This window comes from Theropithecus gelada, chromosome 12, assembly GCF_003255815.1.
Source record: "Theropithecus gelada isolate Dixy chromosome 12, Tgel_1.0, whole genome shotgun sequence".
NCBI classification, from domain to species: Eukaryota; Metazoa; Chordata; class Mammalia; order Primates; family Cercopithecidae; genus Theropithecus; species Theropithecus gelada.
Window position 1 is genome coordinate 41,329,975 of NC_037680.1, and position 24,939 is coordinate 41,354,913.

General features: G+C 35.4%; 1 protein-coding gene across 7 annotated transcripts in view; it reads right to left on the reverse strand.

The window, feature by feature from the left end:
- The window catches only part of SLC38A11 (solute carrier family 38 member 11), a 58,139-nt gene that overhangs the window by 30,173 nt on the left and 3,027 nt on the right, over positions 1–24,939 (reverse strand). For 4 of the 7 annotated variants that reach the window (XM_025405556.1, XM_025405555.1, XM_025405553.1 and 1 more), the window contains 4 exons: positions 18,045–18,179; positions 17,033–17,098; positions 11,790–11,896; positions 9,661–9,740 (listed from right to left, as the gene is read on the reverse strand). In XM_025405556.1, coding sequence (XP_025261341.1) covers positions 9,661–9,740; positions 11,790–11,896; positions 17,033–17,098; positions 18,045–18,179 — 388 coding nt within the window. Of the gene's footprint in view, positions 1–9,660; positions 9,741–9,835; positions 10,019–11,789; positions 11,897–17,032; positions 17,099–18,044; positions 18,180–24,939 lie in introns of all 7 variants that reach the window. The other 3 variants (XM_025405559.1, XM_025405558.1, XM_025405557.1) reach the window with 3 other exon arrangements.

Below are 24,939 nucleotides of genomic sequence, written 5' to 3' on the forward strand. Positions count from 1 at the left end.
AAAAAAAAAAAAAAAAAAAAAAAAAAAAAAAAAAAAAAAAAAAAAAAAAAAACTAACAGTGAGTGAAATAAGTACTTAATATTGAGCAGCCTAGGCTGTTCCTCCAGCTCCACTAACACAGGGACAGGACTAATCCTCCCTGAGGATATATTATCTTGCAAATATATTTCCTATTTTTATGTAGACTCAGATAAAGCAATAGTTCTATGCATTCTTTCATGTAGTCAATCTTCCTGGTAAAACATACCAATAGTCTAACAGTGAGTGCTGCAGAGCCTGGAGTCAAATGGTGTTTTAGCAAATTGGTTAGCAAATGTTACTAGCATCAAAGTAGCCTTAGGCAAATTTTCTTTGACAGTGTTTGTATGAAATTTTTATTTTTCTCAAGACAATGTTTTATTGTCTGATTACTTCAAAATTTTTGTCAGTTAATCCCCAAGTTGAATGAACTAAAACCAGAAGGCACATGGATTCATTCCTGCATCCAATTGATGATTCAGCAATTCTTTGCTGAATTCTAATTCTTTGTTAGGTACTTTGCTGAGTAATGGGTATATAGTGTGAACAAAGCAAATGTAATCTCCCTTTTCACAGTGCTCACAATATAGTGAGAGACAGAAAATACACATAGAAGAAAACACACAGAATATAACTAAAGATAATTTAACAAATACATTATTATTTTATTTCTATGTGTAGATCCTTCTCACTTCCTATGGTGAGACCAATAGGAAATTTAACCAACCAGAATATTCATGTTGTGAACCTACTCCTATTTACTGCACTCTCTGATAATCATCTCATCTTTGAAAAAATATAGGTTATCAGGCATGAATACTCAAATTCCCTTCACTGATCTTTAGAATGTGTTCACAATTTACTCCTTATATTCTTATCCTATTGTTTCAAAAGGACAAAGTATTTTAACTGCTCTCCAAGATCACCCTAACTGTATCCAAAAGTCTAGCCTTTCATCACTTATGGAGGACTTTGGGTTCTAGGTTTCAGCTTAGTCTATGTCACATGCTCAATATATTCCATGATAAAGATGGTACTTTTTTAGAGCTCTTACTCTCTCAAGCCACTGTTTCACCATGTTACTTTCATTCATAGATGTTCTTCATAAAAGAAGAAGAGAAGGGCAGGGAAGGGGGAAATTGGAGGAAGGATATTCCAAATTCACTTTCCTATCACTCACTTACATCTTAATTTCATCTAACTTGGCTTCCACCCATATCATTTGATTGAAATTCCCATCACTGAAGTGGACATATGTAGTTTGCACATTGCAATGGCTACTCCCCCTTCTGCTGGCATCACTGTCCTTTGGGACACTCTTTTCCCTATTTTTATTCCAAGTGCTTTAGTTGGGTTCATCCTATCCCTAGATCCAGGTGTGGGCATGTAACCTAAAGGCAAACAACTCAATATAGGCCATGATGATAGGGTCTATAATCCTCATACATCTTTGTTAGAGCCAATCAGAACTAATTCTGTGAGTGAGGTTGTAGGTACCTTAAAAGAGAAAATTCTTTCTCTTTCTATGGATTTGAACTGGAATTGATGTAGGTTGAGATTGCTGCCACCATCTTGTCAGGGAGAAAAGCTTTCAGAAACTAGAGTCAAAACAGGAAGTACAGGCAAGAGATGGTAAAGGAGAGACGATGTCTGATTTCATTAATTGAGCTCTTAAATCCAAGCATACTAATAATCCTAATAATAGGACTAACCTTGAACTTACAGTTAAGGGAGTAAACTCTCTTTTGCTTCAACCAGTTAAGGTTCTGTGCTTGTTTACATATGCAACATAAAGGATGACAATTTACACATCATCAAAAAATTCAGTGGCTCCACATCAAAAAGTTAGACCTCAATTTAACAACCAAACATGACAAGTAAAAGAACTAAAGAACCACGAGACAGTTAACCCCAAAGCTAGCAGAAGACAAGAAATAACCAAAATCGGAGCTGAACTGAAGGATTTGAGACACAAAAAACATTCAAAAGATCAATGAATCCAGGAGCTGGTTTTTTGAAAATTCAAAAAATAGATAGACAGCCAGCTAGACTAATAAAGATGAAAAGAGAGAAGATCCAAATAAATACAATTCAAAACGACAAGGGGAATATTACCACTGACTCCACAGAAATAAAATAACAATCAGAGAATATTATGAACACCTCCATGCACATAAACTAGAAACTCTAGAAGAAATGGATACATTCCTGGATACATACACCCTCCCAAGACTGAACCAGGAAGACATTGAATCCCTGAAGAGACCAATAACGAGCTCTGAAATTGAATCAATAATAAATAGCCTACCAACCAAAAAAAGCCCAGGACTAGAGACATTCACAGCTGAATTCCACCAGATGGACAAAGAAGAGTTGGTATATTCCTGCTGAAGCTGTTCCAAAAAACTGAGGAGGAGGGACTCCTCCCTAACTTACTCTATAAGACCAACATCATCCTGATACCAAAATCTGGCAGAGAAACAACATCAACAAAAAAAACTTCAGGCCAATATCTTTGGTGAACATCAATGCAAAAATACTCAACAAAATATTGACAAACCAAATCCAGTAGCACATTAGAATGTTTATCCACCACAATCAAGTAGGCTTTATCCCTGGGATGCAAGGTTGGTTCAATATATGCAAATCAGTAAATGTGATTCATCACATAAAGAGAACTAAAGACAAAAACGATATGATTATCTCAATAAATGCCAAAAAGAGTTTTGATAAAATTCAACACCCCTTCACATTAAAAACTCTTAATAAACTAGGAATTGAAGGAACATACCTCAAAATAATAAAAGCCATCTGTGACTAAACCACAGCCAACATCATACTCAATGGGCAAAAGCTGGAAGCATTCCACTTGAAAACCAGCATAAGGATGCCCTGTCTCACCACTCCTATTCAACATAGTACAGGAAGTCCTGGCCAGAGCAATCAGGCAAGAGAAAGAAATAAAAGGCATGCAAATAGGTAGAGAGGAAGTCAAACTATCCTTATTTGCAAATGACATGATGCTATATCTAGAAAACCCCATAGTCTCAGCCAAAAAAAGATAAGCCGATAAACAACTTCAGCAAAGCCTCAGGATACAAAATCAATATATAAAAATCACTAGCACTCCTATATACCAACAATAGTAAAGCAGAGTGCCAAATCAGGAAGGCAATACCATTCACAATTGCCACACACACACACAAATCAGAGATGATGCAAACAAATGGAAAAAAAATTCCATGTTTATGGATAGGAAGAATCAATATCATTAAAATAGCCACATTGCCCAAAGCAATTTACAGATTCAATGTTATTCCTATTAAACTACCAATGACATTCTTCATAGAGCTAGATAAAACTATTTTAAAATTCACATGGGACCAAAAAAAGCCTGAATAGCCAAGGCAATCCTAGGCAAAAAGAACAAAACCAGAGGCATCATGCTACCCAACTTCAAACTACACTAAAGGGCTACAGTAACCAAAACAGCATGGTTCTGATACAAAAACAAACACATAGATCAATGGAACAGAATAAAAAGCCCAGAATTAGGGTTGCACATCTACAACTATCTGATCTTTGACAAATCTGACAGAAACAAGCAATGGTGAAAGGACTCCTTATTCAATAAATGATGCTGGGATAATTAGCTAGCCAAATGCAGAAGATTGAAACTGGACCCCTTCCTTATACCATATACAAAAATTAACTCAAGATGGATTAAAGACTTAAATGTAGAACTCAAAACTATGAAATCCCTGGAAGACAACCTAGGCAATACCATTCCAGACATAGGAATGGGCACATATATCATGACGAAAATGCCAAAGGCAATTGCAACAAAAGCAAACATTGACAAATAGGATCTACTCGACCTAAAGAGCATCTGCACAGCAAAAGAAACAATCAGCAAAGTGAACAGACAACCTACAGAATAGCAGTAAATTTCTGCAAACTATGCATCTGACAAAGGTCTAATATATAGTGTCTTATAAGGAAGTTAAACAAATTTACAAGAAAAAAATACACCATTAAAAAGTAGGGAAAGGACATGAACACTCTTCAAAAGACATACATGTGACCAACATTCATATGAAAAAAACCTCAGCATCAATGATCATTAGAGAAATGCGAATCAAAACCACAACGACATATCATCTCACACCAGTCAGAATGGCTATTATTGAAAAAATCAAAAAATGACAGCTGCTGGCAAGATTGCAGAGAAAAAGTAACACTTATACACCATTGGTGGGAGTGTAAAATTAGTTCAACCATTGTGGAAGACAGTGTGGCGATTCCTCAAAGATCTGAAAAGCAGAGCTACCATTTGACCCATCTATCCCATTACTGAGTGTATACCAAAAGAATATAAATTGTTTTCTCATAAAAACATGTAAATGTGTTATGTTCATTGCAGCACTAGTCACAATAGCAAAGACATAGAATCAACCTAAATATCCATCAATGGCAGACTGGATAAAGAAAATGTGGTACATGTACACCATGGCATACTATGCAGCCATAAAAATGATCATGTCCTCTGCAGGAACATGGATTGAGCTGGAAGCCATTATCCTTAGCAAACTAATGCAGGAAAAGAAAAGTAAAGAACACGTATTCTCACTTATAAGTGGGAGCTAAAAGATCACAACACATGGACACCGAGAGGGGAACAACACACACTGGGACCTATCAGAGGGTGGAAGTTGGGAGAAAGAAGAAGATCAGGAAAGATAACTAATGAGTACTATGCTTAATACCTAGATGATGAAATAATCGATACAACATACCTCCATGATACAAATTTACCTATATAACAAATCTGCACACGTACCTGTGCACTTAAAAGAAAAGTTCAGTGGCTAATATTTGTCAGAATGAATCATTTATTTCCTTAAATAGGTAGCCTTCCTCTGTCTTTACCCATTTTTAAAAATCCTTTTCTTAACCCCCTCTACTTTTTATGTGTAGCATAAAACTGCAGAATTCAGAGTTTGAATGTATAAGGGTTAAGGAAACTAATGTGCATTGAGATCCTCGTGGAATACACATTTTATATGTATAAATGCCTAAGGTATGGACTCGCTTTTTGGAATTTTATTTAGAATACCACATGATTAAAATGCTAAAAGAAAGATGTCATATGAGGGGAAAATAGTTGTAAATTTGGACTGCATGTTATAATTTCCATTCTGAATGTAAAGAATTGAATATTAACAAGGCATTAAATGAAGGCTTTTTTTTTTTTAACAGTGATAATGCCTCTGATTCTAGTTTAAAAAAATGGGAGAACTGTTATTGCATTTTTATATTAGCATACTTTCTGAAAAGCAATTAAATTTCCTCGCCACCTCAGTTTTTAGAAAGCAAAAGGTTAGAAAATACAATAAAACTGAACATAATTTCCAAAAAACCTGAAAGTCATTGGACTGTGAGATATTTGAAATCATATCAAAAAGCAGAATTTATAGCCCTATGACTTATGGAAAAGGAAATGGAATTGTGTTTTATTTTTAAAACATAACCACTAAAATGGTGTTTCCATAGTAACAAGGTCAATACCAGTAGCCATTACAGACCTTCCCCTTTTCTGATGGTGGGTTTAAAGATCTTTTTCAAACACCACTTTAAAAGACCTATGAAAAAAACACAGGTTTTCTGATCATTCATCTGAACCGAAAATGAAGAAAACCACACATGGAGTATTGAATTTCTCATGTTTTATGGATGACAAGCATTCATCGCTGTCATATTTTCAGAAAGAAGCCCTGCCTGACTAGCTACCATGCCAACTCCTGAACTTGGGATTTGATTAGCCTGATTGTAAACCAGGATGAACAGAAGTTGTTTGCAGTAGTATTCAAACAGACATCAAAGGTGGCACAGTATTAAAAAACATACTTCTTTAACATCTAAATATTGAAAGAGTTAAGTAAATAATCCTTGTTATTAAATTTCAAAGGCTCAGATAAAATATTGTATCGCTACTAGAGGAAGGGCAGACAGATGTAGGCCACATTTTGTTGACAACAGAACTAAATAGCTCTTCGGCCATAAAAATCAGTTCATTGAGCCCCACCAGGAAGTGGACTGCCCTTTCTTTTTTCTCTATATCAAGGTACACTGCCTCTATGATAGTCATTTGTATAGCTTTGTCTTCTTCACTAAACTGCAAGCCCCTGGAAAGCAGAGATATTTTCTTTCTCTATGTATTCGTGACAGTATTTCACATGATATTTTGTACATAAAAAATACTGAAAAAAACAAGCAGAGAATGCATCATGAAAAATGATCACAAAACAGTAACTAAAATAACAAAAATTAGAAACAATGTATCAGTTAAAAATATGTACTCATGATTTTAATCTCTTTAAACCAAGAGACTTTAGAATCTTTGTTCATAGAATCCCCAACAGCGAAATAATGAATCCAGTTGCCTGCCCCCTAGATCAATTCCTTCAGAATCTCTACAGGTGGGGCTCTGGCATCAGTATTTTCTAAAGTTACTCAGATGATTCTTATGTGAAACAAGTGTTGAGAATCATTGCTTTACACAGTTCTCCCATGGTGCAACTGAGGATTAATTTACTTCCTGTGTTAGCTATATTTCCCCCGCAATATTGCCTCATAATACTATATTTAGCAAACCTATAAGAACTTTTGTTATAACCCAATGATTTTTCCCTGTAAACACTTTTTATAATAAAAAGTATCAATTAAAACAGTTTGGTCTTACACAATTAAAACTTTTAGCCCAAATTATCATTTATAGTATTCTGTTTAATATACTTATTAGCTTTCTGTTACTGTGAATTCAGCTTTAAAAACCAGAGCTGGGCCGGGTGCGGTGGCTCAAGCCTGTAATCCCAGCACTTTGGGAGGCCGAGACGGGCGGATCACGAGGTCAGGAGATCGAGACCATCCTGGCTAACACGGTGAAACCCCGTCTCTACTAAGAAATACAAAAAATTAGCCGGGCGAGGTGGCGGTGCCTGTAGTCCCAGCTACTCGGGAGGCTGAGGCAGGAGAATGGCGTAAACCCGGGAGGTGGAGCTTGCAGTGAGCTGAGATCCGGCCACTGCACTCCAGCCTGGGCGACAGAGCGAGACTCCGTCTCAAAAAAAGAAAAAAAAAAACCAGAGCTGAATACAGTACCAACATAACAGACAGTAAATAAATATCAGTAGAATCAGTAAATAAATATCAGTAGAATTAAGTATATGTTTTTGTGCTTTTATACATACTTTTCCCTGAGTCTGTAATGCATACAGACTCACACCCTCTATGTATCTGGAACAATTGCAATTCATCTTTTAAAACACACAGATCATATTTTTCTTCCTCCAGGAAACCTTCCCTGATGGGGATAGATCATTAAGCACCCTCTACTTTGGCACTGTCTTTGCTTCCCTTTCATGCTTCTGCTTTGCACTTAATCACCTTGTACTGTCATCGATTTTTCTTCCTTTTTTTTTTGGTTTTAATATAAGCCCTTTCTCCATCGTTGATTGTGAATAATTGGAAGCAGGTGCTAATTCAGGCCTCTCTCTGCTTTTTCTCTCAGGGCACAACACAATCACTGGAAACAACAGAAACTCAATAAGTGTTTACTAAAGTGAATGAATAAATGGCCATATTGAAGTGAAAGTGGCGCATTTCAAAACCACTAACGTAGGCCAGGCATGGTGGCTCACACCTGTTAATCCCAGCACTTCGTGGGGCTGAGGCAGGACTGTTTGAGGTCAGGAGTTCAAGGCTGGCCTGGGCAACATAGTAAGACTCTATCTCTACAAAAAAATAAAAGAAAAAATTAGCCGAGTGTGATGGCACATGCCTGCAGTCCCAGCTACACAGAAGGGTGAGGCAGGAGGACTGTTTGAACCCAAGAGTTCAAGGTTGCAGTGAGCTATGATTGTACCATTGCACTCCAGTCTGGGTGACAGAATGAGACGCTGTCTCCAAAAAAAGGTAAAAACAAAACAAAACAAAAAAACCACTAATGCTATGAATTGAATTGTGTCCCTCCAAATTTACATGTTGAAGCCTTAACTCTCACTGTGCTGGCATTTGGAGTTGAGATCTTTGGGAGACTTTGAGAGATAATTAGGGTTAGATAAGTGCATGAGGGAAGGGTAGAGCCCTCAATACGGGACTGGTGCCCTTATAAGAAGAGACATCTGAGATCTTGCTGTCTCTCTCTGCCATATGAGAACACAGCAGGAAGACTGCCCTCAACAAGGCAGGAAGATGGCCCTCACCAGAATCCTATCATGCTGGCACCCAGATCTCTGACTTCCAGCCTCCAGAACTATGAGAAAATACATTTCTGTCATTTCACATTACTTGGTTTATATATTATTTTGTTATTCTGAGATGACCAATACAACTGTGAATCAGGATTAAATTATTTGAAGAAAAAAATATAAACATTACAGATATTTATGCTTTCTCTCCTTTACTTCAATCCTTTAAAAATACGCATTTGCTTTTTCAAAGAAAAGGCTATGTCAAAAGCACTTAGACGGGATATTTCATAGATATTTCATGCTTTTTCCCCAATTAGCCTGAGGCCTTTTTTTTTTTTTTTTTTTTGGTATTTTCCTAATAAATTAAGAAGCCTATCAGTGGAAAATGAATTAATTTTGCAGAGCAACAATTAATCAATGAGAAAACATAAATTACTTTGGCCACTGCATTAACAATTAGGGCTATTCATTAGGTTTCCTTTTATGTTTTTTCTTACAGATGTCATTCATTAAAAACCCAGTATTCCTTGCACTGTGCTAAATATTACATCTTAAATTAATTTTTCTTTGTCTTGCTTAGAGAAAACATTTAAGATACCCTGGAAACTCCTTAATGTATTATTTATTTATTCAACTAATATTTATTGTGAATTGTGGAAACCAAATTCAGTGTTTAAAGCCTATCTAAGCTGGTTTCATTCTAGCATTTTCTTGGGACCGTGACTATGAACTGCCCAGTCCGTATCTGGGGAATGTACTGTATAAGCAAAGCATACACACAGTGTAGTTTAGATTGACAATACACACACTTTTAAATTTCATGAATGAATAACATTTTTACAATTGGGGGAACTAATACCAATTTGTCAACATTTTACCTGACCAAATAATAACAGTAAAAAGAAACAAATACCACTATCAGTTTTTATCTTTAGTTCACAAATGATGGAGTATTTTAACACAAAATAATTAAGGAAAATAATCAGAAGAGAATAAAGGGTGGTTTTCAAAGTGTTCTCATTTTGTTTAGTGGATAAAAACATCCACTATGTCCCTTATTCTTCTTATTTCAGTCTAAATTAGTGAAACTTTGTTCCTCTTTTCAACTATTCAAAATTCCTTTCTTATTCTAATTCTAATTATTTCTTATTCTAATTGTTTCGGCCATTAAAATAATAAGTAAACCTGGTTTAATTCTACCAGCTTTGTAGAGTCCAAATGAAAAATGCATGTTTACCGACCTGTAATTATTTTACCTCATTTTGTCAAATACCAAAGATAAATGATATTTCTGATACCATGGTTACTTTATATTTCTGCATCTATGCCCTCTAAGTATCTATGTGAAGGCTATAAACCAAAGACTAACAAATATAACAACAAAACTTACATGTGTGGACCCAATGAAATTGCCCTCGCCATTACAATTCCAAGAATCAGAGTTGTTAAACCTGTAGAGATGAGGGAGACCTGTCAAAGAAAATACAAGGATATTGCCAGTTTAGGACAGAAATTATTTTACTTTAAATGTTAACTCTTTCTCGTTTTTAATTGGGTAAACTTACATATAGATTTTTCTGCCTAATTCTTTAGTAGGTTATTCTTGAAGCTTGGTGTTGATAATCTCAGGCAGGTAACTTCTTATCAGATCATAGTGTTGGTCCCCGCACCCACCCCAAGTAGGTGAGCAAGTATTATATGTGACTGTCATCACCATGCAATACGGCTTTGAAAATTTTTAGTGGCTCCTGCACGGAATACAAAACTGGTGATTTTAGCTTATCAAAGTAAAAGTGAAATTATGTTTCCTTTTTTCTTCAAGTCCTATTTTAGTGTTGACATGTGCTTTTTCACTATCTATAATTGCTGCTTCTACTTGTGTTACTCTCTTTCTTCCAACATCACACACATTCCTCCCCCTCCTTTTTAAATTTATTTTTATTTTTATTTATTTATTTTTTTGAGGAGGAGTACCTCAGTTTTTTCCTCTCTGCTCTCCAGCTCTACTTTTCCTACATGGTTTTGCCCTTTGGTCTGTGTTTCTAGGCCTGTTTTGCTTCTTCTTCTCTGTTCTGTCATTATGTCAACTGGTTAAAATATAAACTGGTCTGTGTGTGTTTGTGCCCTGTGCACTCATTATGCTAGGTTTGTGTGTCTAGTCTTAATATTTTTAAATGAATAAGCACATTATGGATCCTTTCTCTGATAAGAAAAAATAAATATAAAACTGCTTGTATTTTATGTGAGTCTCATTAACCTTGTTTTCTAAGTTGTTAATTTTTAACTAGAAAGAAGTTTCTATTAGGAATTGGCTTATCTTCTGAGGGAGAGAGAGATTAAACAACATCCCCAAGGTGACACAGCTGGAATGTGGCAGAGAGGGAACTCAGATACAAGCAGCCTGACTGCAGATTAGGGCTCCTAACCACTCTGCTTTGCTCATTGAGCGATTTATTCAGCTATCTCAATATGACACTTTTAAGGGGGATTTAGGAAAAAATGCCCAGGTATTAATAATATGACAGAATGTGAATAGCCTTCCTTTTATGAACGCCTCACTCTCTGCTCAGAAGTTAACATTTATGTGTACACTGAATATGTGAAACGGAAAATAGTTCAAACATTTTATATAATTCACAAAAAGGCATGTTTTGATACAGACTTGTTTGTTTCTGGATGACTATTAGGGATGGTCAGAATACTCTGAAATATTATGTCTACCCTCAGCTCTACCTGGAAGGATGAACTTCATAACTGGATACACAACATCAGACATCACAGTGAAAAGTAAAATTCAGTCAAATGTTGGATTTTTCAAAATAGAATATAAAAATATTATATAAATAACTCTTTAAAAAAATATCTTGTCAGAATGTTTGGCATTATGTAGACATAGTATCAATAATATTTTGGGTAAAATACAAATATTCCTTGAGAGTAAGTGCAAATGAGTATCTGTAGTGAACTGAATAATTATTTAATTGTTTTCATTAGAAGAGTTCAGTATTCCTCTTTAGTAATACGAATCATAAATATTGGCAAAATTCTCAAAAATTGACAATCAACACATTGAAAATCAAATTCACTGGATGAAAAATAAGCACAATAGACATTGTAATTTACAAATAAATATATTTTAAGCCATTGAAGTGATTCATTGTTGCTTCTTAATTTTAAATTGTTTAAACTACCTACACAAAAGATGGAACACTTTTCCAATAAATTAGATTTGCTTTAAATATAGTTATTTATATTTTCTAAATTTAAAATGTGTTGTCTGACATCAGGGTATCTACCTTAAAAAAGAAAAAGGAAGAATATATTTAGTTCATACTCATCAACTATTTAACCATCGGTTCTCACAAACTAATGATTCAAACAGTTTACTCTAGCATAACCATTAAATAAACTAGAAGAAACTAAAGATGAATACTGTAATTAAGAACTTTGTCAAGTAGACAGTAGATTACTGCAGGCAACAAGGTACTTTCCTATGACAATTTAAAATGTAAAAATTACCTTTCCAAGCTTCGCTATATTTCGGTACAAGGATAAAGGCAGAGTAAAGGTAACTGTGGAAAGCCCAATAATGAAGTGGCGACCAATAAACACGTTTTCAGGATCAACTAAAACACAATAAATATTAAATATTACAGGTATAAGTAACACATTGGTGACACACTAAATAGCCCAGCATTTAATTATAAACTTCACTTAAACATAAATACTACCGCAATGACAATGATTTTGAGTTAATACTCTCCATAAAACCATGTAAAAATAAAAATAAATCACAATACAAATACAAAAAAACTTCAGGATGACTTATACTTCAAATGATGTTATAATATTTCACACTGAAATTATTTTACTAGCCTCCTTACCAGTTTTCATGCTTCTGCCTTCCTTTGTCTTCTTACAGTATACTCTTAACCCAGAAACTACAGAATTCCTTTTCTAAGGTAAAAAACATTATGTCATTCCCTGCCCAAAACCCTTTAATGACGAAATCCTTCAGGTAGAAAGTAAGCTATAGGAGGAGGATGCTGCATTTTCTAAGGTGGTTTTTTTTTTGTTTGTTTTGTTTTGTTTTGTTTTTTCTGTACGCAAGAGACTTGGACAGTAATACTTTAACAAAATTTCAAAAATAAAGATTTAGATAAAAATATTTAATATATTTCTATACTTTTGTCAAGAAAAAAGTGGTTTCCCTGATTGGCAGAAGCACCATACTGGATAGGGCAAAAGTCACAGGGAAGCTGCTGTAACTGGTAGATGTGGCAGATTCTTGGCTATGGTCAAATACAAATAGAAAATTATATATATCGAAAATCATATATATATAATATAATATAATTATATTTGTGTGATTATAAATATATAATATACATTATATATTAATATACAACATATAAATTAATATATAATATATTATATCATATATAACATATATAATTATATGTGTTGTTTGTATAATCAAATATAAACAGAAGTTTTAAATCTAAAATGAAACATACAAGGATTTATATATTTTTAAAGGTGTGCTAATTAAAATAGTCACTTAAGGAGCTATATATCTATTTCAATGAAGACACTACTGTTTAAATTTTGAGCTCATATTAAATTTCACTCAGAGATCATGTCATTATATTGTTGCAATGTCTTCAGTGGTACCAAGTCATTGTGCATCAATTTCTGCATAGTCTAAAGTCTACAGAGATCCAGTCTTAAATAAGTGAATGACTGTGGTAAGAAAATAAAAGCTGTTATCCTAAACAATGACGCTAATTTTCTTAGATGGCTAATAAACTTACAAGAAAGTTTCAAGAAAGAAATTTCAAAATGACATAGGTTTTTACCACATATATGTATTATATATATGGTTAATAGATTATTAGTATTTTCTATATGTGTAGTGTATATATATGTATATGATGTGTATATATGTGTATGTGTGTACATATATATTATATATATGGAATGGAATATTTAATTATTAATATTAATGGAATACTTGAACTCAGCCATAACTAGTCATTATAAAATTAAGAATTGAAACAAAACAGGAAAATCAATTCCAAAATCCCTGAACTCACTATTTACATATTTGTGGTGAACATAATTTGAACCAAATTATGTGTGTATCTATTTCTATTTACTCTTTACACCTTTTGCTTCACTGGCAAAGTGAAGGGCTAGATAAACGCTGACACAGACTGCTGTGATCAACAGGTAGGAGCCTAATAACTGAGGATCCCATTTGCATAAAGGATGTTTTTCACTAATGATCTAATGATGAGATCTATTACCTAAATGGACCTATCAAAAATGCAACCAAGTATGCATTTTAAATGTTTAAACAACAGTAAAGAAAGGTGAAAATTGAAATTTTTGAAAATAAAATTTTTGTAAAAATTTAAAAGCATGTAAACATACTATTTTTTTGCCAACATTTCTTGTTACTTTGACTTATATCAAGAGCTAAGGTTTTGGCTACCAGAGAAAAGTATAAGCAATTGCCTACTTGCCAATTTATTAGTGATGTATTTCAGAATAAAAATAGAACTTTGATAAGAATTTTATAGTATCTGCTTCTAAAAATATTCTGGCATAATATTATGCCTCACAAGATATACAAACAGAGTGAACATTATAAACTGTCACACCCCAAAAGGGTGAAGATGCTGTAAGAATAAAGTTGTGTTCCTTGCCACATGACCTACATTTTTAAAAATCATTTTTGATTATTACAAAATTGATAACCTGGAAGAGGGCTTCAAGGGACCATTAGCCTGTTCTATAATGTTTTGTTTTTATGAAGAGTGTTATACATACATTGCTTGTATAATTAAAAATCAATAAAAATTAACAATCAAAATGTTTCTATCAAGGGAAGGTAAATTAATTATGGCCACTCTAACTGTACAGTAGGTACTGTACAAATACTGAACTTGCATTAAAGCATTTATATATTTATGTTTTGATATGAGAATATGTTCTTAAAATATTACTAAGAGAAAGAAGCGTGTTACAGAACAAGATGTATGATGTTATATTATTCTTACGAATATCTGAAATTACATGTATTCTTAAAACTCTGAAAGTACACATTAAAAGACAAAAGGAAGGATGGAAGGAAGAGGAAAAACAGGAGGGGGTTGAAAGGATGGTTACCACCTGGTTGTCCCAAGAGGAAGAGATTATTAGTCTTTTCTATTTTCTCCATTTTGCTTGTCTGTGTTTTCTAATATTTTTCCAATAAATCGGTGCTACTTTTTGAATAGGAAAATACAGTAATAAAATATATTTTTAAATTAGTAATTCTCTTTTGAAAAACTTTAGAGGTCAGGTGAGATGGCTTATGCCTATAATCCCAACACTTTGGGAGGCTGAGGTGGGTAGATCGTTTGAGCTCAGGAGTTCGAGACAAGCCTGGGCAACATAGCAAAACCCCATCTCTACAAAACTGGGCATGGTGGTGTGCACCTGTAATCCCAGCTACTTGGGAGGCGGAGGTGGAAGGATCACCTGAACCCGGGAGGTCAAGACTACAGTGAGCCAATTATGCCATTGCACTCTAGCCTGGGTGACATAGTGAGACCCTATCTCAAAAAAAACAAAAACAGAAACAAAAACAAAAAACAGAGAAGAAAAGAAAAACCCTTAAGAAAAACCTCGAAAAATAACACAGAAAAACCGCCACAAAAAATCCCATGGATCTCATGATTAAAAGATAACCACAGTTTATACATAAAAGTATTTCTTTCTTATTTTTTCTTACTTGTATATGCAAATAGAAAATTTACATAATTTAGATTATATCGTATGTCTTGTATTATATTCTGACCACTTTCCCTTAGCATTCTACCCACTTATGTGGCCTCAGCTTATGCATTCATGCTTTGGAGTTTGGGGGCTGGCACAGAAGCTAGACAGTTCAGGGTAACAAAAATCATGACTAACAGTACTGGGTAAGTCTACTGTGTGCTAGGAACTACCTGTCTCACCTCTTTTGCTTCACACAACTATTCTATGAAGCAGATGATATTCTGATTCATAATTTAGAGATGAGGAAACTGGAACTCGGAGAGGACAACTAACCTTCTCAAGGTCACACAGCTGGTCATTAGTGAGTCTGTGATTTGACAGCTATGTCTCCATGATCTCAAGTTCCACTAAACCATGTGTGAGGAATAGGTGTACTTTCTGGCTCTAGATTTTGTTTCGTTTTGTTTTGTATGTCTCTAAAATGAGTGATTCAAGCACTAAGAGGAAAGGTGTTTTTGCATCAATCTCCTCAACTGTAATAGCAACTAGAGAGAGTGTCACAATGAAAGAGGGATTATGTAGCTTGGATGAGAAGCTCTTCAAAGCAAAACGACACATGATCTCTGAATTTTTCTAAAAACTATGACATAGTGAAAAGTTGAACAGGGAGTGGAGTTGTAGCAATATGTTGAAAAGGTCTACTTGAGAATGTTCACACTGGCTTTTTTGCAATTACCCTAAACTGGAAACAACACAAATGTCCCTCAACTGGGTGATAGATACACTATTGTACATCCATAAAATGAAATGCTTCTCAGAAATAATTTGTTAAAAAGAGCAAACTACTGATATATCTAAAGACACAGCTGAATCTCAAATACACCTTTCTAAATAAAAGAAGCCAGACTCAAAAAAGCTACATATGGTATGATGTCATTTACCTGGCATTCTGAAGAAAGCAAAACTATAGGGAGAGAAATCTCATCAGGAGGTTGGCAGGGGGAGCTGGAGATTAGGCTTTGACAACAAAGAGAAATGGGGGAAACTGGAGGTAGTGATGGAATTGTTCTGCATTATTTTTCTTATTTTTAGAGACAGACTCTGTATGTGGCTCACACTCCTGGGCTCAAGCAATCCTTCTGCTTCAGCGTCTGGAGTAGCTGGGACTACAGGTGCATGCTACTGTGCCTGGCTTGTTGTTCTGTATTTTGATTGCAGACGTGGTTATGTGACTGTATGCCTTTGTCAAAACTCACAGAACATAGGTTTTTGGTTTTGTTTGTTTGTTTGTTTGTTTGAGACAGGGTCTCACTCTGTTGCCCAACCTGCAGGGCATTGGCATGATCACCGCTCTCTGCAGCCTCCACCTCCTGGGCTCAAGTGATCCTCCCACCTCAGCCTCCAAAGTAGCTGGAACCACAGGTGCAGGTACCATGTCCTGCTAATGTTTGTACTTTTTGTACAGATGAGGTTTCACTATGTTGCCCAGGCTGGTCTTGAACTCCTGAGCTCAAGCGATCCACCCTCTTCTGCCTCCCAGAGTGCTGGGATTATAGGCGTGAGCCACCATGCCTGGCCACAGAATATAGATTTTAAAGGGTTAATTTTACTCTATTAAATTATACCTTAATACAAATAATGGGTAAAATAGTCTGCTTGCTTATTTAAGAAATCACATAGTTTAAATAGTACATGAAAAAATATTAGCCCAGAGAGCTGGTGATATGAAGCATAAAAAATTAAAAAGATAAAGTATTCTAAGTATATAAATAGTAAAAACATTTTTTCAAACAGCTAAATAAGAACTAAATTATGTATAAAAGCAGATCAGAACTTTAAAATCAAAATGGATCACGGAAATTGTGAGATACCTGAAGTAATCCAATAATTTCACTTTCAAATTTTTTATTTATAAATTATTATGAACCATGTTAACTATAAATAACTATATAAATAAATATATTTAAATCCTCACAATTTTTATTTTGACTTACCTCCTGGGATTCTTTGAAAAACTTTGCTCAAAGTATCTCCAGCTATTATATTGTAACTTATCATCGCTAAAAACATAATTAAAATAAGAGTCATCAATAAGCCATCATATATTTCATCCTAAATATTTTGAAAGCAATCACTTATTACTTCCCAAACATTGGCATTACCCTACTCCTTTCAAATGTATATTATGATTACCCATTTGGACAACTTTAAAGATAACTGGACAACAGATCTATGGCAGAGTATCAATTTGTATTAAAAAAGGATTTTCTCTTTACAGGTTGATTCATCTCAGAATACCTTTAAGTAGCAAGTTCTGCTAGTTATTAAAAATGCAATTTATTTTGTTGTTAAAGTTCAGTTTCCAAACCTCTTTTCAGGAACACATGTACTGCGTAAAGTGAGGAATAATAATAGAAAACTTTGAAGGCACTAAAATATCCCCTCCATTGAAAAAGACTTTTTTGGGAAATATATTCTTAGCTTTCTGTGGAGACATATGGAACTAGTGGTTTGAACAATACCTTCCATAGTACTGATTTTTAAAAATGAAGTCAATTTGGCCATTGGCGAATATTAACATTTCATTTTTTAAGAAGTGTTAGGTGACATTCTCACCATTATGGTATAAACTTTAAATAGCACATTGGCCTAGTACATGGCTTCCACAAATCCTTAGCATTTTTTTTTTTAAGTATTAAGCCTTATAAGAAATGTGTTATTTCTCTTATTCGCTCTTTGTTCTAGATCATTCAATTTTTTACCAAGTACAGAAAGCCCAAACATTAACCCAGTGAAAATAACCCTTATTTTATTTAAAAGAAATAGAAAATAAATCAAAAGGACCAGAAAGTAAGGAAGAAAATGGTTAAAGAAGTAAATATTTAATTTGGAAAAGATTTCAACTGCTATAATGATATTCTTTAAAGACTATTAAAAGTATTTTATTCAGAAATGACCATATGCTTATGCACATAATTGCAATATTTATCTTCACAATCAACTTACCTATAAAAGGATACAAAAACTGAAGAACAGAAAGGAGGATATACCCTGGAAAGCCGAAGGTTTTATTGACCAAAGACTGGTAGGTGTCTGTTCCGGAGAGGGCCCCTCCTTTTATCAATAAAACGAGGGAAAAGTCTATGGCAAGAATATCAATTAAATAAATGTCAGATTACACATAATACAAATATTTTTCATGCTTTAACTTAATTACCATTGAGAAAAAGGGAAATTTTAAAGAAGCATTTAATTTAATGTTACAGTACTAGCAGAGCCAGGCTTTCTTTTCATAAAACATTACCTTTTATGAAACAGTAATGTTTCCAGTTACATATTTTTCAATCAAGATGCAAATATATACTTAACATACCCATGCAAAGAATAGGGCAGAAAAGAAAACAGACTCAAGTCAAACTGCCAGTGTTCCATTTTACTTTCCTGATGTAACCAATGCAGCAAATATCATCAGGTTGAGGCTCAATTGTAGGCATGTAGGTAATCAAATATTTCATAGGTATTCAATGTGTGAAGACTGAGAATTGAAGGTGTGGTAGCATTAAGAAAATAATACATTTAGGAGAGTCAGAGCATTTGTTTTATGATATAATAAAATTAGTAACTTTATTTTATAGTTATTATGGTTAAGAAAGAGACACTCTATGAAATTTTGCTGTTGAAATTTACATTTGTGGCTGGCACAGTGGCTCACACCTGTAATCCCAGCACTTTGGGAGGCCAAGGTGGGTGGATCTCGAGGTCAGGAGATCGAGGCCATGCTAGCCAACATGGTGAAACCCCGTCTCTACTAAAAATACAAAAATTAGGCAGGTGTGGTGGCGCACACTTGTAGTCCCAGCTACTTGGGAGGCTGAGGCAGGAGAATCGCTCGAATCCAGGAGGCAAAAGCTGCAGTGAGCTGAGATCCTGCCACTTCACTCCAGCCTGGCAACAGAGTGAGACTCTGTCTAAAAAAAAAAAAAAAAAAAAAAAATTTACATTTTAAGAAACTTCAATTGAAGTTAAAGATAGATATATACAGAAATTATATAATGAAAAGACAGTCTCCCTCACTGTTTTCATTTAACTCAATGTTTTTTACAGAAAGACACTGCAGTTGTATTTGGTACACAGCTACACACAATGTGAGATACTTGTTCTCTTTTTTCTCTTTCTCATTTTTATCCATTAAGTAATATGGAAATGCATAAAAATGCAAGTCATTATAATATGATTTCCCCTTGATTCCCTCCCAGGTCAGTGAAACTTCTTTCAACAAGAGCATCAGTGATCTCCAAGTTGATAAATCCAATTGATACCTCCTAGACCTCACTCTTATTTGCTCTTTCGGAACACAGTTTTTTGTTGTTGTTGATCATTCCTTATTTTCTCAACCATTCTCCTTTGGCCTCTGTGACATCTCTTTCTTGTGGTTTTCTTCCTACTTTTTTGGTCATTTATACTCAATTTTTCACCAGTTTCTTTCACTCTGCTCAAGCCCTGGATTCTTGGACTTTTTTTTTCTCACTTTTTTATTTTTTTGAGATGGAGTCTTGCTCTGTCACCCAGACTGGAGTGCAGTGGCGCCATCCTGGCTCACTGCAACCTCCGCCTCCCGGGTTCAAACAATTCTCCTGCCTCAGCCTCCTGACCAGCTGGGATTGCAGGTGCCCACCACCATGCCTGGCTAATTTTTGTATTTTTAGCAGAGACGGAGTTTTGCCACGTTGGCCAGGCTGGTCTCAAACTCCTGACCTCAGGTAATCCACCCGCCTAGGCCTCCCAAAGTGCTAGGATTACAGGTGTAAGTCACTGAGCCCGGCCTTTTTTCTCACCCTTCAAGATGTACTAGTGTGATCTCACTTATGCTGTGGTTGCAATTTTCATTCAGATGTTAATAACCTCTAAATTTGTGTTTCCAGGTCAGCCCCCCTTCAAAACTTCAGACTTCTACAGCTAGCTGCCTAATAAATATTTTGCCTTGAAGATCTCATAGACATCTTACTTTTAAAATATATAAATTCTAATTTGGTTATTGGTTCTGGAATTTGATTCTCTATCCATATTTCTCCAATCTGCAATTAGTATCAACAGAAACTTGAGAATTTCCCCAGACTTATTTTATTAATCATTAACTTATTTCATTACGTTCTATATTCCTGTGGTTACTAAGTCTATTAACGATTGCATCAGAAATATTCAAATGTAGCCCCTAATCTGTAATCTTGACTTGCCTTATGGTAGCGCTTTGGACTTCATAATTTCTTGTCTGGAGTACTGAAATAACCCACTAATAGTTCTTTTACCCACCAATCTGGCCCTCAACCAAGATACCTTTCCAAGATTTCTCCTCCCTACCAAGACATTCTGAGCATTCTCCCTCCACCAGGTGGATCTGGCCATAGATTACTATAAAACTAATTGTGTCTTCTGCTTAAAATATTTCAGGGAGACCCATTAATGCCTTTGGATAAAAATCATTTATAGCTGTGTGACCTCGGATGAAAGATTTGAGTTCATCTGTAAAGTAAGGCAATATGGCACCCTTGAAGAGTGGTGTGAGGATTATGGTGTTTAAATATCCACCACAATGCCTACTGTCTTCTAGAAGCTGAGTGGGAACTTACGCTATTTCTACTTATTTTTGACAAGCTGCATGTGACGGTGGGAAAAGTTATTGTATTTGGAGTCAGATAATAATGATAACAACCATAAACTACTAGCAAATGCTTACACAATGCTTTTCTGTTTGGTAGGTCTTTTTCCAAATACTTTACAAATACTAATTAATCTTCACAACAACCAGAGGTAGGTGCTACTATCAGGACCATTTAACAGATGAGAAAAGTGAGGCATGAAGGTTAAGTAAATTGATCTCTACAGAAGTAGTAAAAGAAGAATCAGGACTTAGGCCTTAGTAGTCTGGCCTCAGAATCCATGCACTTAATTAAAATCTCAACTCTGTTGCCAGTAACTTCAGACCTTGGCTAAGTCATTTTAACCTATCGAAGTCTCAATTTTCTCCTCCAACAAAGTAAAACATGAACACCTACCTCAGAAAGATTTCACATTATATAAAACGTGAACACTTACCTCAGAAAGATTTCACATTATGGCTGCATTGTGCTCAGCATCTAGCTCAGGAAGTGGTAATGCTTATCATTACATGAAAGGCTTTCCATCTGCCTTTGCAAATCTCTCCAACTTCCCCTCTCTCCATTTGCAAACACCAACCCTGCACTTTGGCCAGACTAAATCATTTGTTCAGTTGCATTTTGCATTCCCACTTTTCCATCTGCTTCCATTTTCTCTGCTAACTCACTTTTTTTTTTTTTTTTTTTTTTGATAAATACGCAGAGGAAGTGTCTCCTCCTCCCTAGAACATTCCTGCTCTTTTGAGGCTAGGTTAAATGCCAGTCTCTGTCACGTACATATTTTTATTACAGTATTTTTTATGAAGTACTATAATTATGTTTTGTTTTGTTTTGTTTTCTGCTTGACTATATTGTGAGCTTCAAAAAGGCAGGGATAATGTTTCTCATTACTATATCTGGCACACCGGTGATCAGTATATATTTGTTGAATGATCAATGATCAATATAGTAGGATTGCTATATGTCTACCCATCGGATTCCAATTTAATGTGATAAATGACCTAATAAATACATTTTTATTTATTAAATTAAATTAATTAATTTATTTATTTATTTATTGTTGAGACTGAGTCTCACTCTGTTGCCCAGGCTGGAGTGCAGTGGCGCAATCTCAGCTCACTGCAACCTCTGCCTCCCGGGTTCAAGCGATTCTCCTGCCTCAGCCGCCTCAGCTTCCTGAGTAGCTGAGACTACAGATGTGAGCCACCACGCCCAGTTAATTTTTGTATTTTTAGTAGAGACGGGGTTTCACCATATTGGCCAGGCTGGTCTCGAATTTCTGACCTCAAGTGATCCACGTGCCTCGGCCTCTCAAAGTGCTGGGATTACAGGGGTGAGCCATCGTGCCCAGCCCTAAGAAGTATTAATAGATTTTAAAATATCCTGCAAACACAAAGAACATATCAATAAATTCTACTTCCTTTGCTTAAAATTAGAAACTGCTTCACAAAAAAGTTGAATAATGCCTTGAAGGAAGAACAAGGTTTCACCAGGTAGAGAAGAAAAGGAATGTCAGGCAGGAGGACTATCAATGGGAAGATGGTGTGAAAGCTTACTCTCTCCCTGGGTAACAGAATTCTCTGAAATGGCTGAGAATGTCTGCATGTGACTGTTGGTCACAGAGTGAGAGGGCAGTTAGAATAATTGGAATGAGACTAAAAATGCAGACTATGGCCAAACTATGAAGGAATTTACATGCAATATTTTTTTGTTGTTGTTGTTGTCCTTACAGAGTCTCAGAATGTTTTGATTAGGGGAGTTTACAGAGTTCAGCCTGAGGTTTTATAAAAATAATCTGCAGCAGTATGGAGGACTGATCAGAAAGTAGACAGATGCTGGAGGCAGGAAAACTGAGCAGCAGCTCACTGGCCAAGAAGGAGAATCAATGAGCTAGATGCTGAGAATAATGCAGCCATAATGTGAAATCTTTTTGAGGTAGATGTTCACGTTTTACTTTTTTGGAGGAGAAAATTGAGACTTCAGTTGGTTACAATGGCTTAGCCAAGGTCTGAAGTTACTGGCAACAGAGTTGGCATTGATTCTCCTCCTTGATTCTCATTGATTCTTATGTAATCTATATACAATTTATATACTTATGTCACAGAGAGGAGGCAGCCAATTTCAAAGATGGTATGAAGGCTTGTTGAAGAAGGGTATGGTTGGGATGAGAACGCTGAGCATTTAATAAAAGTTCAAAATGATCACTTAAAGGTAAGAATGTGTTAAGAATTTAGTCAATAATAAATGTAAATGCTTTCATCTGCTTATAAAATACAGGCTACAAATACATTCCCTTAACAGTTTTAGATATCTTAAGTATTAATTACTATAATATTTTGATCTCCCTTTAAATATATGCAACTTTTTAAAAACTTCATGAATTAATCTATGTTACTTAACAGAGGAATTTTCTTTTAAATCATTTTGTATGCTCAGACAATAAAAATTATTTTACATTAATCAACAAATTTGAAAATCTTAAAGCAAACTAGAATTATTTGTTGTAAATTTTCGTAATTCTTTTTGTTCCCCAGCATTTCACAAACATGAAAACAGAACTTAGAAAAACTTGTTTTACTGAACATACCTCATTAGTGGCCTTAAAAGGCAAAATAATAATTCTAGAGGCAAACCACTGATTAATTATAGCTCCAATCTAAAGAAAAATTCAACATTATACCCTACATGTAGATTTTGCTCTTAAAAGCCTAATTAAGAAAAAAAAATGAATCAGCCTATATATTTTTTTCAATTTTGTGTGGTCATCCTTTATCAGTTATTTAAGAATTTGGATCATGCAAGTAAATTTATGAGTTGGTAATTTTCATTAATAAGTAAATTTGCAACATGTGAATTTGCAAAGGACTTCTCACAGTTATTGTTACAGGTTTATATATGGCATTAGTTGAAAAAGTTATTCACATTATGATTTATTCATGTATAATATGATTGGCTTTAGCATACTGTTCATTCTCTTCAAGTCCTGAACTCGTGGATGACGCATATTTTTAAATTTTTTCTGCCTACCCGTTTACAATGTGTGTAAATGTTTATAATGCATTTAAATAAACGATGGTGATTATGGTGGAAATTGATTATTTGTCAGTGCTGATGGGAAACAGGAAATTTAAGAATGACAGGGACAAATCCTTGAATCAGATTTTTTTTTTTTTAGTGTAATAAATGCCCCAATAAGTAGACTGCAATTTTTAAACACCAGCAACTCTTAATAAGCACAGAATTATAGGTGCTTACGTTATAAATAAAGAGCTGTAATAACTAGAAGCAGTTTAGGTCTTGAGGGTGGGGGGTAGGAAGAAGGCAGGGAGTCCAATGCCTGTCTAGCTTTGAATTTGAAAACGATTTCATGCTTTACTGTCTCTTTGTCAGCCTGAGAAAAAATAGCTGAGTGTTGGGCAGGTCTTGGAAGCCTGAGGTTTTACGAGGGATGGCATCTTGGCAGGATCTCTAGAAGCAGAGCTGAGACAGACATTCCCGGGCAAGGGGTCTGTGGATGAAGTACTCCAGAAGAAGGGGAATGAGAGGACAGGGCAGGGGAAAGAGCTCAGCAAGTACTGCGGTGGTGGAGCACTGCAGCTCCAACCGTACCGCACATTGGTCCCTCATGGAGGCAAGGAGACCCCCTTGAGGCTCAGGGCAACACTCACTAGCTGGTAAAAGGGCATCAAATCCACCACAGCAGCAACTCCTGTGAGTGGTGCTTGTTTTCGATCATTGCCACCTCTTTCACAGTGATCCCAAGACAGAGGAAAGACGCTGTGTTTGTCATAAGGTGAGATGGTGGGATGACAGGGCGGGGACAAGGACAACAAAAAGAGGAGATGATTATGAGTTGTAAACCCTGCATTTAAATGGGAGAGTGACAAAAGGTGGGTGTGAATGAACTATTTACATGAAGAAGCGGAAGCAGAACAGAAGATGTGATATAGAAGTAACTTATTGCTGCATTTAAAGATAGTAGCGGGCAGCGAGTGTGGGCAGGCATAAGCCAGGTGGAGAGGCTTGATGAGCCCTGCTGGTTGATCACCAGAACTTCAGCTCTACCTCTACAAGCAACAGCTGAATAAGGTTGTTCATTCACATGCACCTGCCCACGAAGTCCTGCTGTCTGCACTTTCAGAGCACAGTCCTCTCTTAGCCTTAATGAAGCTTTAAAATGACTTCCCCATCTACTCCTTTCTGCATAAAGTGAAAAAGGCACATGAAAAGGATTTAGGCTTGGTAAT